This window comes from Zosterops lateralis (genome assembly GCF_965231275.1).
Source record: "Zosterops lateralis genome assembly, chromosome: 6".
NCBI classification, from domain to species: domain Eukaryota; kingdom Metazoa; phylum Chordata; class Aves; order Passeriformes; family Zosteropidae; genus Zosterops; species Zosterops lateralis.
In genome coordinates, this window is record NC_139761.1 from 50575053 (window position 1) to 50589384 (window position 14332).

General features: G+C 36.0%; 1 protein-coding gene across 1 annotated transcript in view; it reads right to left on the minus strand.

Annotated features, from left to right (window-relative positions):
• Positions 1–9075: 9075 nt before the first annotated feature.
• Positions 9076–14332, minus strand: part of INSC (INSC spindle orientation adaptor protein) — a gene marked incomplete at its 3' end in the record, with an annotated part of 126389 nt that continues 121132 nt past the window's right edge. Inside the window, exons 10-13 of the mRNA XM_083864222.1 lie at positions 13048–13114; positions 11238–11393; positions 10513–10589; positions 9076–9204 (exon numbers count right to left, since the gene is read on the minus strand). Of these exons, the coding sequence (XP_083720348.1) occupies positions 9076–9204; positions 10513–10589; positions 11238–11393; positions 13048–13114 (429 nt within the window). The remainder of the gene's footprint in view (positions 9205–10512; positions 10590–11237; positions 11394–13047; positions 13115–14332) is intronic.

Sequence of the window (14332 nt, forward strand, 5' to 3'; positions counted from 1 at the left end):
GCTAAAATCTGCATCTTTGAGAAGCAACATCAATGGATATTCATTTGCTTACATTGACCTTGACTTCTCACATCTGACAACTAATATTTTAACTAATAAATAAATTATTATTATTTAAAGTGTAATAAATACCTTTATATTTCTCTGCATCATAAAATAAAACAAAAAATTTACTCTGCTCTTTTGCAAGCAACTCAGATCCACAGGACATTGTAATATGAAAAACCAAATTAAGAAAACCTTATTCTGCTACTGAAAATATTCTTTAGTCTAAACTTCGGTTTTTTGAAGAAATTTTAATAATCTTTTTCTTTAGAAATATATTTTATATTTTCTAAAGAATATTAGAGGACAAAAACAATTCTCAGAAGTTCCCAGGGCAAGAAAATGTTCCATGTGGCTTTTTATTGTCACTTTACCAGGTGGCCCCGAGGGAAGCTGACTTTCTGGCTAGATTCACCCCTCAAGACTTGGAAGAGAGTTTGGATGCATAACAGTGTATAAGGATCATATATTTCTGATGAGTTCAGCAGTGGTTTAAAGACTGCAGAAAGGTTCATTTGCAGGTCTCTAGATTACTTGCTCTCATTCAGATTTCACCCAGATTAAAGCAGCTAAATTGACTCAAGACATTACAGATGTAAGGAAAATTGGTTCTTAAGTATTTTAGGAAGTGAGATAAGATTCAAATCTATCCCTTAGACTTTTAAAAATGTCTTTATGCATGGGATCAGGTCACCAGAACAAGTTAAAAAACTATCAAGCACTTTTTAGAGAATATTTAAAACATTATTGTTGCAATTCCTTTCCCACCCAGCTGCAAAGGGGCCCCTAAATTACTCTATTGTCCATGGATTTGTAGAATAGCAGCCAGAACTAACATGAAACTGAACAATAGCAACACTGTACTCCTTCTCAAGAAAAAGGAAAAATGCAGTCTATGGCAAAACCTTGGGCTGCTACGTGACAATTGACTCCTTTTAGATGATTCTCTAATTGCTTTCTAATTTTTTTAAGAAACAAACTTTCACATTAAGCATTTGAAATTTTTTTCCTTCTTTAAAAATAAGTTGAGTTTGAAGAGAGATTTTTTACTTGAACTGTTAAAAGCAATTTATTGACAAGAGTATGTAAATGGGGAGAATAATAGGAGCAACTGTCCTTGACAAAATTGGTTATGTTTTCCAGAAAATGCTTTAGGATTACACAAATAATGCTGCTTTTCACAGAAGAAACTAAATAATTATGCGGTGAGTTTGAGTGCAGTTTTTTTAAATTTCAGAAAAGCCTGCAATGAGTAAACAGATAGTAAGGAAGATGATTCTCCAGCAGGCAAGTGTTACAAATAAGGCAGAAAAAAAGAGGTATGCAGACAAAATCAGGATTATCCACAGGGCTGTAGCTCTCAGCTGTCCTGATGGGAACAGAGAGAAGTTACCACTCAAGGTTTTTTTAAAAGTAAACAAGCCCACAGGATACTGAGTGAAGGTAGTGGACACCTGAACTCCACAGGGGCCATGGAGCAGTGTCCAAATGACAAGGATTTGGTTGAATCCTTGTCATTTTAATGTTGAATTTCCTTCAACAGGAGGAAGCACTTTCAGCAAAATCTTCACTTTGGCTTGTATTTCATACATTTCCTGCCCCTTTGCCTCCCACACAGAAAACACCTTCAGTCTGCAGCATAGAACCACCATAGTGCTGCAAGTAAAACCAAGGATGTGATATTTGGTCACTTGCTTGGAAAAATAGCCCCTGGGTAGAAATAGATTTTTTTTCCCTGATAACACTGTCATTTCTGGACTCAAAGTAAAAAGAGGAATAAAAACTTTGTGAAATGTCATGACAGAAAACAAAATATAAGAACCTCTTTGGTTAAATCTTTTACAAAAGGCTTTCTTGGTTTAATAGAAACATTTCTAATTAGAAAAACAAACAAATAAGCAAAAACAACTATTTAAGAAAGCAATTTTTTTATAAAATATATCTATACTTCTTTAGTGAAAGACGCTATACCTCAAAAGTACCTGAGAACTATTTCAAAATACTTAAAGCCTGAGAGTCTGGTGTCAATAACACCTCTCTACCAAAATCATATTGAAATGATATAATTTTCAGCAGCCTTTTTGATTATTTCTCCCACCAACTTACAGCACTTAAATCTGAGTTAAAACGCCTACATTTTATTGATACACATAATGAGAAAAGTGATCAAATTAAAAAGATGATCAAAGGATAAATGAAGAAGGCAGAATTTCAACTGAGTATGAGAAGCAACAAAAGTATTGCCACATGAAAGGGGCTCTCAGAGGAGCTTGCAAGCAGTAGAAGTATAAATGATAAAAAAATGTTTGAAATCAGCTGTTTGTAGTGAATGAAAGCTGCAGTTGAACAGGTGTTGGACACAAAAGGCATCTCTATTACAGCCATGTCAGATTATTAACTGCAAAAAAAGCTCCAAAGACATTTGCACACAAGGAATATCTAAGGGTACAAACGAAAAGACCATACTGGTACTGTCAAAGGAATTGGTCCTTTTTTTTAATGTTTTTTAAAAATAAATTCTCTTTACCTGGTCTCAAATGAAAACAATCTTAGAGACCTCAGTATTGTACAAAAGGATGGAAAGGAACACTTCACTCCTATAGTTTTTGGCCTACATAGGCAAGAGACACAAAAATGAGAATAAGAAAAAATCATGAACATTCATATGGTTGTTGCAGCGGAATCCAGAAATTTCATTGGAGTGCACTACCCAACATGTTGGTAACTGTAAGTATGATTCTTTCAAAAAAAAGAAAAATAGATCATATTTGAGGAAAAATAGTTGTGAGATGGTGATAACAGTGCAAGTGAGGAAACAGACAAAATTTTAGCCAAGATGTTGGACCAAGAGATTACCTTGATGCAGATGCAACAGAGCAGTGAGACAGCACCTGCAAATATCTGGTAAAAATGCCACTGTCTGGTTTCACAGATGTTTGGTTTGAACTCTCAGCAGCTTTTCCTTATACTGAGCTATGCAAGCCCTTCAGATGTCATTCCCTCTAGACGGGAGCAGTAATCTGGTGACATCAGGGGGAAAGGCTTAGAGAAAATTAGAAAGGAACACAGTTGTGAACTACCACACATCCATCATCTGCAACAGTGATGGAAAGCATATTCTTGAATCGAGAAAGGGTTCCCAATGTTTGCTAGCTCAAAGATTAAGCCACACCAAGCACAGCAACAGAGACTTCTGTGCAAGGGTTTAGCAGTGGTCTTGATAGTAAGCAACTTCCAAGCCAGCATGAGTTCCTATAGGATACCCTGGACCACCTGGAAATAGTCCTCATATATCTGTGTCTTACCTGTGATGTTGCTTTGTTCCAGGCTCTGCCTTGTCATGAAGTGTCCTTTCTTCTTCTTCCAGCTCAGATGATTGCTTTTGGGAAAGAAGGTGAACTGGGTTTGAGGGGATTTGTGGGTTTTTTTTCCTCTTTTCTGGTGAGCAGTATCTTTCCTGGCATGTGCAATACTATTGATTAGCTCAGAGGTGTTTCACATATCGTCCAGGATCAGGATAGCTCACTTCGGAATTCTTAGTGTCCTATGACTTGTTTTTCTTCTCCCTCTTTGTCAAATGCAAGATATTTTTCTGTAATAGGAAACCTATAATCTGGAATATTATCATGGGATCAATGAGTTGGTCCTTGTTTTAAAACACTGGCAAACAGAAGTCATCAGTTAGCACATACCAAACAAGTAAATGATGTCTCAGTTAGCACATACCAAACAAGTAAATGATGTCTTGGTCATTTCAAAAAAAATGTCTGATCTTGCAAAACTTTCTGGTTTGAGGGAAATTGTGCTTGATATGTAAACATCTTGTAAAACCCAAGCTGAAAAAGTGCCTCCAATTTGTCTCCAGACTGAGCCTGGAACTCATCTCCCCTGATCTGAACTAAGAGTCAGATGTCAAAGTGTTTAGACAGCTCCCTCAAAGAAATCACCAGCACTATTTTTCCATAGCCCCTGGATAAAAAAGGCAGCCCCATGGTACTATGCATACTCTCTGTCTTGGGCAGTCATCCTTAAAGAGAAAATACTGTCACTTCTCTCTGTGGTCTACAGAAAGGACCTAAATTACTGGTCTGGACTGTGCTTGCAGATCTGAATTTCAAAGAGTACATAATACCTCCCTAGATAAAGCACATGATAATTTCTTCTACTGATAGGATAAACTTTTAAAATCATTGATTTGTGTTAATTGCTGCTCTGGAAAAAAAAAGGTTTTATCCATAGTTTCATATTGTAAGATTTTATTTATATTTATTTTATGTGTATAAAATACACCTCTACACATCTTAATCTAGCAAGGTTCTGGAAACCTTGGGTTACCTCTGGCTCTTCTTTACTTCAGTGAGGGCATAATGACTTATAAAATCCAGAAGAAGCATCAAATAAGACTTCCCTAGATCATTTGGATCCATAATTATTCCTTTGATGCAAGTGGAAAACATGCATGTCTGTTTCTGGATGCTTTTAGATATACCTTCTTGATTTATCATAAGCTTTTTCTCAGCTGATGAGCATACACAACAGACATATATTGCTAAGTTTATCCTTTCAGAACTATTCAAAAAAGGAATTTTTACAGTATGGGGTATAAAAAAATAAATCAGACTAAGTAGATCACTTAGAAGACATATGCATTATTACATCACATTCTAAACATTGTGAGGAACATGGTCAAAAGCTGGTTAAAACCCGGAAGTGATCCAGAAAAACTTAAAGAAAAGAGGATAGGAGCAGTGATTCGTAACACAGGTGTTCATAACAGTGATAGGCACTGCATTATACACACCTTCTTCACATCATTTAAGCCTTTTGATCCTTTTTCATTTCTTTCCAAAGCAAATTAGCAGCATTACCTGTTACTGGGTTTTTTGCCCCACTGGTTTCTCCTAGGTTTGTTTGGGTTCTAGGCACATTTCCTTTATTAAAAGAAAAAGTCAATGACTGGCTGTTGAAAATGAAAGAGAAAAATCTTTGATTTTCCAGCATTTGGTCTGTAAGTCTAGTGGGTTTCTTTTATTTCTCTGATTCAGTGATTATTTGGCTGACAACTGATCAATTCATAAACCCTTAGTCAGCAGGTCTGCTTGTAAAAGTACCAAAACATGAAAGTATAAGGTGATATACCTGTGTTTTCTCTCGGGCTTTTTGGAGGATATCTTGGTCCTTCCCCTTGTTATAAGAAGAATAAACATTTCTTTCTGTTCTAGGTGATCTTTGTTACATCTCTTTAACAAGGCATTTCTGTTACTTAGTTTCTCAGCAAAAACCTTATCAATGTAATAATTAGGAGGACCAGACCTTGGAATGTGACTCTCTCCTGTTAGATAACTAGCAATTATACAAACATACTCCCAAGAGGAATAAATTTGTCGCCGCTGGAAAAAGAGAAACTGAGATCCAAGAGCAAGCCAGAAAGTAGAGATAAGGGTCTCCACAAAGCATGCAATGAGATTAATAGATGACCCTGTGTTTTTCTTGTTCCCAGTTCTTTAGCTTGTCAAGGGCTGAAATTTTCACCCATCTTCCCACCAGTCCTGCATTTCCAACTCCCATTAACAAATTCACTCTGGACCTTTCTTTCAATGCTTAATGCCATCTTCCCTCCCCTCCCCTTAAAAATGAGAACACTGGTGGATAATTTACAGTGTCTAGAGTGCTTCTTTAAATACACTAAATTTTATATAAATTTAAACTGAGGATCAAAGCAGATTCTTCAAAACACGAAAGCCAAAGTTATTTTGACTGTTCATTGCTGTTATTTAAAAGGAGATGGTCAACACAAAAACTTGGAACAAGCCATATGAGAGACCAAATTAATCTTGTACAAAGGGAAAACCCTACAAATGAAGTAATCTTTTGGATACTAACAGGCAACCCCAAAAAATAGTTAAGGTATGCAATTTACAAAGACATTATTTTATTCTTTGTAGATACAAATACTATTTTAAACTGAAAAAGTCAGACAAGTAACATTCCACATCAGTGATTCATGCACCAAGTACACAATAAACTGAGAAAAACCAAACTTTATCCAATGAATGAAACATCTGGACCCTGAATATCTGTAAACAGTTTGAAACTAAAGCTGAAATTTGAAGACATTGTCCAAAGTTGCTAGAGTGTAAATCAAAATTACAAAGAATCCTGCAGCTCGCTGCATGTTTGTTAAGCATTTCTAATCTCATACAAAACTGAAAATGTTCAGAATAATTTAAGTGAAACGACAACATTTCTAAGAAGTTTGACATTCATTTTCCAGGAAGAATAAACCAATATCGAACCTACATTCAGTCTCTATAGGTCAATGGCTCCACACAAATGAGCTGTGAATGTATTACACGTTTTCCACTCTCTCTCTTATCTGTATATGGATATGCACAGAGATTCCAAGGATTAAGCCACCACAATGCACATTTTAGTGAAAATTTCTTGACATGAAATATTTTATTTCCTACTACTTTTGAAAGCAAAAACAGTTTTTCTGGCTTAAACTGTTCTTGTGTGTTTTTTTAAAAGCTGAAGATTCACTTTTGAAGCAAACATTTAGAATCAAAAATTCATCCAGAATCCAGAATTCTCATTCAGAAATAATGAGAAAAATAAATCAGTATTTTTAATGACTTATTATTTCCAATTGAATTGAGAGGAAAGGTGAGAGGTATGTTTATTTTCTCAAAAATAAAATGCGCAGCTCTAGGTAAAAAGTCAGACCTAGCTAAAATGGTTTTGAGGACACTTAGGTGACAAGAGGTCTGCTGAAATGGCTCTTTCAAGATTTATTCTCTGCTGCAAATATGAGTTCCACATAAATGTACTTTTCTTCTGTAATGTCAACAGCCACATTTCTAACATGAACACATCTAAATGGAAAATATGGGCCTAGAATTATGGACTCATATTTGCAGATTGAGAGTATCTGTAGTAAATTCAATCGTTGTGGGTTCACATTATTGTATTTGAGAGCAAATTAGTTATTACTGACCTGCTCACTGAATATTTGATTGACCTGTTAGAAATTGCATTAAAACATTATGAGTCATGATGGCATTTTCTTAATAGCTGCTTCAGTTCACAGTGCACGTGTGGAAAATTTCTTTAAATGAGGTTTTAAATTTACCTATAATGGGATAAACCATATTCCGTCTCTGGTGTTAGCTGAAGCTGACAATGAGGTTCTGTAAAGAAATTCACTACAGAATTTGATGTATGTTATCAGGGATTGTCATGCTATCAGAATGATAGCAACAGGATTTTATTTTGGATTAGTTTTTTATGAAATATATTAATTCATTGTTTATACCAAGACATCCATGGGTCACACATGTATTTCTGTTTAGTGAGCAAAGTTCACCAATAAGTCCACCAATATTTTTAAAGCTTCACAGTACCATACATTTTAATAATCTTGGAAACTTAAGAAGCTGTCTCAAAGTAAGAAAAAGAAAAAAAAAAAAAAAAAAAAAAAAAAAAAAAAAAAAAGCAGAATTCATCTCTGTGCTTACTAGAACATCTGATTCAACATTTTTCCTTGAATAGCTGCTCATGACAGATGTTATTGTATGTTTTGTAAGGTTTTAAAATTCAGTCAAGATAGAGCATATTAAATTAAGAGCTCACTAGAAAGACATTAAGGCAGAGACTTCTTAACCCATACAATCAAGGGAGAAAAAAGTAACCACTATTGTCTCCCTGCTTGAAGCAGGACAGATTTCTCATGTACAGTAAATGTGAAAGGCAACCATTGCTTCACAATTTCCTGGTGCCTTTCATCTAAACACCACGTAACACTAAAGAAACACTAATGAATTAAGCTGCTTAATATATCCTGAAAGCACAGTAAGGAAGGAATGTGGGGGGGTTTTGGTAGATATTCTAGTACCCTGAAGTTGCTGATCATTAAATGATCCAAAGCAATGTTTGGAAGCCATGAAGAAAAAAATTACACCTCTTTTCATAATCTACAGAGTGATTTGTGAAAAGTTAAGGGAAAAAAAACACTACCAAGATGTTGCTGGTTGAGTAATTTTTAATATATGTCAATGAAAAGAAAAAGCAAGCATTAGGAAGAATGTTCATGGAAAAAAGTCGATTTCAAAATCACAAAAAAAAAAAAAAAGAGACTTCAAGTTACAATTAATTAAACTCTTCAGATTATTTAGCATAGGTGTGAACAACTTTTCACAAAAACAGTAGCTTGAATGTTAAAAGCATGTCTGGACATTAGCACTTCCAGTTCTTGTAAGGCTTGGAAAGGAGAGAAAATTATCACTGTGTAATGATTTTAAATCATAGGTGGAAAAATCTCACATTATGAGATAAAACACACACATCATCAAAGATTTTTCTAGACTTATACTAATTTCTTTAGGAAATTTCAGTCAATGTAAAGAAAGATCTTTCTGTTAGTGTGTATCCTCTGACTGAGCACATCTTTATACAGCCTAAGAATGCATTCCAGCATCATTTGAAGCCAGAATTTGAACATTTTTTGGAAATTTTTCTCTCAGTTACATAAGTTTATTAAAAATTAACAAGAGTTAAGAACTGGACTTAGACTGTAACATCCCTTTCATTTCAAAGTATATACTTGCAGCTTTTGGGATTATTTTTCTCCTAATACAGATGAGGCTAAAACATTTATTTAAAAAATCTACAAAATGTCCTATCTATGGAAAAATATCAGTGATAAAACATCATTAGAAGCATTTAACATCAGAGCAGCAAATTCTTGGCTTCATTACCTTAATTCAACTATATTAAACAAAACGTTTTGTTAGATGGCAATGATAAGGTCTTGTGTTTCTTGGCAGGAAAATAAAATAAAAAATTAACTTTGTAAACCACAGTAACAAGTTTTCTCATTCTGTTCCTTTGCTCTGACAAACCACATGTTCACAAGTTTAGAATAAATAAGTCATAAATAACAATAGAACTAAACCAAAATAAATTCGTACATGTGTTATTTTACTGCATACCTATCATCTTCATTATTGTTCAAAGGTTTTTGGCTCCCATTTATACAAAGCTCTCTTCCATATTTGTGCATAGCAGAAAAGAATCCACGAGTCTGGGCTTTACCAGCTGCTGAAAATCTGAATCTTCCAGTCCATCAGGACTCATAACTGCTAGTCTCCTCAAGGCTGCCTAGAAAAACAAAACAGCATCATTGCAGAGCAGTCAGGTTTGGTGATGTCTTCATTGCAGGAATCCATTATAACCACATCTAAATAACAGCCAGAACTCAAAACTGAACTGTGCTGGGGTAACCTCTCCTTACTGTCTTCATCTGTCAGATGAATCTTCCCTCAAGCAAAATTATTAAATGACAATTATTTTGGGGCACGTTACTTTTAGACCTGAACAGCAGGTCTCAGTACACCAGCGACAATATCTATCAGAGCCTGAAGCAGCTTATGTCTCAAGGACAATGTTTTTGCCACATTTTTATCAGAAAACATCTTCAGGCAGTTACTAAAATATAAGGAGACAGGGAGGTAGGTAACGTCTCAAGCAATAGGCATGGATTCAAGGAATGTGCAGCAACAATTTCAATGAGACAGGAAAATCATAGTCTGGGTTGCTGCCATAGCTCTGTGGTCTCTGCTCTAACCACACAAGATTAACAAGTCTTCTTGGCATGTAGGAAGAATAATCACAGCATTTTCTACACTCACATTTATATTTTCTTCATCCTGAATGAGACATCTTAAATGAACAAGCTGCAATAACCGAGCTTTACTTTTACGTTTAAAATAGCATTAATATTGTAAAGCACTGTCAAACAATATTCTTCAGTCTTCCTTCACCAGAGCTTGTGCTCCAACCCTCTGTCACCCATGTCCCCAGAGCCATTTCACAGAATGCTCGGTGAAACCATTCAGCTCTGGCATTTGGCTCACAGTCCGTGCAGTGCAGGGCCAGCAGATGGGATCTTTCTCCTGAGCAGAGAAAGTGTTAAGCTTCTGTTGACCACTCCTTGGCTGGGCATTATATTGTCTTGGTAACACAAATAGAACAAAAAATTAGATTGGAGTGGAAGCAAGAAATATATTTTCCCCTTTTTGGATGCTTTACATAAATATTTTCATATATAGGTGTGAGTGCAGATAAGGGGCTGCTACCCTCATGACTCAAGGCTAATTTCAACAAACATAGAACAATCACAGAATGGAATTCAAGAATTAATGAATCCTTAAATTCCAAAGTGTTCCAAGGAAATTTTTTTGGTTCCCAATAAATGTGAAGATGGAGCTGTTATTTCTTATATGCTTAAATCTTCAATCCAAGGATAAATAATTGACAGCATACAGGATTATGCTTAAGGGGAAAAGTAGGAGACCCTGACATAAATTTAAAACATTTCTGCAATACTTGTGCACTTTGAAATCTAAAGGGATATTTTTTCCTTAATTTTCCAGTATAAGCATGAAAGGAAGACTAAAATGTACATACCAGACATGCCACTAAAACAGAATCACTGTTATTTCTTTCTGTTGGTGATCTGCAAAGTTTAATCAGGCGAGGAATACCTGAGTGCACAAAAGAGAGAAATAATTTAGAAAAACAACTTCTTATTTTGTGGTATTTTTCAGATGCATCATGTTTATCTTTTTTTAGTAGATATGATCTCTAATGCAAAGATGATACGCAAATCCTTAAGGGACTTTCCATGGAGCTAGGCGGTTCAGAGCAGTCATAATTAATAGTTGTAAAGCATAAACAAATAAATTAGGTTTACTTGCTGCTGTAGTTTCAGAGTGGAAACTGTGACCTCCATTTCTTCCCTACCAATCCTCCCACACACCCTTAAAAAACTCCTACCCAAAGAACACGTTCCCTCCCACTGGAATCATCACATCTGGACCTGCTGGGGTCCCAGTTTTCTGTGCCCTGACAGATCCTGCCTGAGGGTTTACATAAAGGAATGGAGGAGGCAGCAGTGCCAGTTGGCACAGTAAGGCACAGCTACGTGTTGAGTGGATGCTGCACCTCAGGTTCCTCTGGGAAACGAGCCAGAGGTTCATTTAGCTCCATCTCCTCCGTCATCCTCTAGACAGACTCTATAGGGAATATCTTTCAGAAAGTTTACCAAGTGAGGCTAGAAATTAAAAAGAGCTTCTCCCTGGCTGGCAGTTCCTCCCTCTTGCAGTGCCATTAAGCAGAGGACACATCCTTACAGCTGAGTTTTACGGCTGCCTCTGCCACCTCGAGATCTCGGCTGAGCCGTGCCAGGGTGACTGCAGATTTCTGCTGGACTCGCTCACAAGCTGCAGCTTCTGCTGGATTTCCTGAGGAGGATCTCTCAAAGAGCATTTCCATTAAAAGTTGAATGCCTAAAATAACGCAAGAGCCATCGTTATCCACTCTCCAACACGAAAACTCAGTGCAAAAAGGTGAAGGGAAAAGGAAAGCTGGGTTAATGCAAACCAGCCACTGCCCAAAAAGGGCACGGAGAATACATAAATGAAGGCTGCAATTTTGACATCAGTATCCAGACACACCTGATCTATGCATGAGTTTGTCTTCACTAGGAAGCTACAGAACTTCTGGAACTAGAAAATGCACTAACTCTTTCCTCCTCTAAAAGCTGGTATTTTAAATTTCACGAATTTATTTCAGTCAACCAAATGTAATTCCTTACTTGTTTCTAAATTAATCTGGAGGTAATTACCACCTGAAATACTTGTAGTGACATATTACAAGTCTCTAAATGAAATTTCACTCTCAAATAAAGTGATTTTTTTTGTTTGTTTACATATTTTTAAGCAAGCCTTTAAAAGTTTTCTTCTCAAACTGTTTAAGGGTATTTTAGAATGAGGAATTTTTATTTATTTTCCTTTAATGAAGGAAATCATGGAATTCTGTTTCTTGAAGTTTATGGTATGACTAACTCCTCACTCCAGAGCAGAGAATGTCACCCATGTCAAAGCAGCCTCATTAATTTATTGTTGGCTCTAGGAGTTGATATTCTTGTAGCACCACAAAAAGACATGATGATTTCTCTTTTCTAGATTATTTTAAGTGTAAAGACAATTATGTGCTATTAGACTCCATATGCTATTAGGCATTCAGATTACATCAGGTAGCATCAGAGGATTTGAACTGTTAGAACATTTGCATAAATAATTCAGAGAATTATCATCAGAACCATGCGGCTAGATAATAATCAATCAACATTAAAAAAAGTCAGAGTTGAGAAGAAAGTACCTAAATTCTCCAGCATTCAAAGACCCTTCTCAGAATGTGGCCTCTGACTAGCACCTGCTCATTATAACATTAGGCAGACATGACAAAGATTTTACACACAGGATGAGTGCCAACCCCTTTCAAAAGCCAGGAGGAAAATGCTCCTTGTAAAATTCCATGAAGGAGTATACACACAAATGTTACTTGGTGCCATTGTCCCTGACAATCCACTGCAGTGTCTAGCATGAGTTAGGCCTACTTGGCCTAGCAAAGCAATATATTCAAATTTTGACTGCAATTTGATATTTCCCACAAAAAAAACAAAAGCAAACAAACAAACAAAAACCCACCACCAAAAAAAAAAAAAAAAAAAAAAGAAAGGCACCCATCTTTACTGTATTGCTTGGCCTTGGATTTGGTGGTAGGTTGTATTGATAATGCATTTACATCTTACCACAATATTACCTGTATTACCACAATACAGGTTGCTGAAACACCTTTTATTACTTTGCTTTTCAGCTAGGATTAAGTCATAGAACATAGAACACACACATAGAACACCAGCAATGTGGTCACAAATGCAAAGTTTCCTAAAACAGTGGCATTTTATTTGGGTTGCGTAGAACCATCCCCAAGATTCATTTTGCACCCTGCAGCAATGTGCAATATCCAGCAGAGACAGGATGCAAAATTTAAGTTTTGTTAGTGATTGCTTTCTCCTTTACGTTGTAAGTACTACATTTCCATCTACTTAGTCTCTCCAGAAACAAATAAAAAACATAATTCAGCTAAAATACATACCATTTCCTTGCATGATTTCTGAAGCACACTGGTCCAACACAGACATGTTTGCCAATATTGTTACCACCTGTTCTTAAAAGGAGAAGGAAATATGAAGTCTAGTACTGCAAGTCAGTTATACTAAATATCATTGTGGTTCATAAAATAAATAGGGCAGAAATATGGAAAATATTTGGGAGTGCTGTTATTGCACTGAATTGGTTCATGTGGAATGCTAAGAAATCCTTGCAAGAGATTTAGAGTTTTGAACTTTGATTCAAGGGAATATTTAAGGAATATTTTCCAGTTTTGTTGAAATCAAGAATTGTGTGCATGTCAAGACACTGTCCCAAAAGCAACTGGACTTCAAATTCTGTTTATGCCTTTCCAGAGGCAAAGACCACGGTTAGGCTTTGTACCAACACATTCTGTGTTGATACATGCACAAGCACATTCTGAGATCTTGATTCACAGGACTTCTTATCCCAAAGCTTTAACTGTTTTTTAGATTAGGTGTAACTCAACTTGCTTAAAGTGATGCAGCAAGCCACTGACAGAGACTGGACCCTGTGGTGCTGTTGGTTTTCAGTCAGCCATTCCCTTCATTGATCTCACATACTTTCTCACACATCCTGCAAGACATTCTTCTCAATCCTTCAAATAGTTTGTTTTTTATATGCAGACACATCCTAATATTAGCAGCATATGTGAGAGACCAAATAATAAATGCTAGAGACAGTCAGAATGCAAAACAGAAATAATATTCTTTCTTCAGAGGTTTTAAATTTTCTTTAATCTAATTCAGGAAAACTGACCAGCCTCAAAAATAATGGTCAGTTTTGGAACTGGTTATCAGCTTTTTAACAGCACAGTGTCGGTTCAGAAACCACCAAACTTCTTAGATGTAAGGAGGCATGAGATCAAATCACCATTCTGATCTCACTTTGCCATTTTAAAAACAAGGGTGACTCATTTCTGATGCTGTGACATAAAGGTCTTCCACTTTTGAAGGTAGTGTTACAGTGTCATCTCTCTGAATAAATATACTTACTTAGCATGCAAATGTGTTGCTGAAACTCTACAGAGTGACAGGTAGAAATATGGTAACTCAGTGTATGTCTATGTATTTATTCCATATTAATTATTAACTGTGTTGCAGGCAGAGTGTATATGTTTTCTCATTCTAAATTATATCCCGTTAATGAAAATTGCTTCCTCTGTGCAGAATCTGTACCCCATGTGGCTCTCTAAGCCACAGATGAAGAATTCAATTAACCACAATTTGAATACATGCCAATTATTCCAC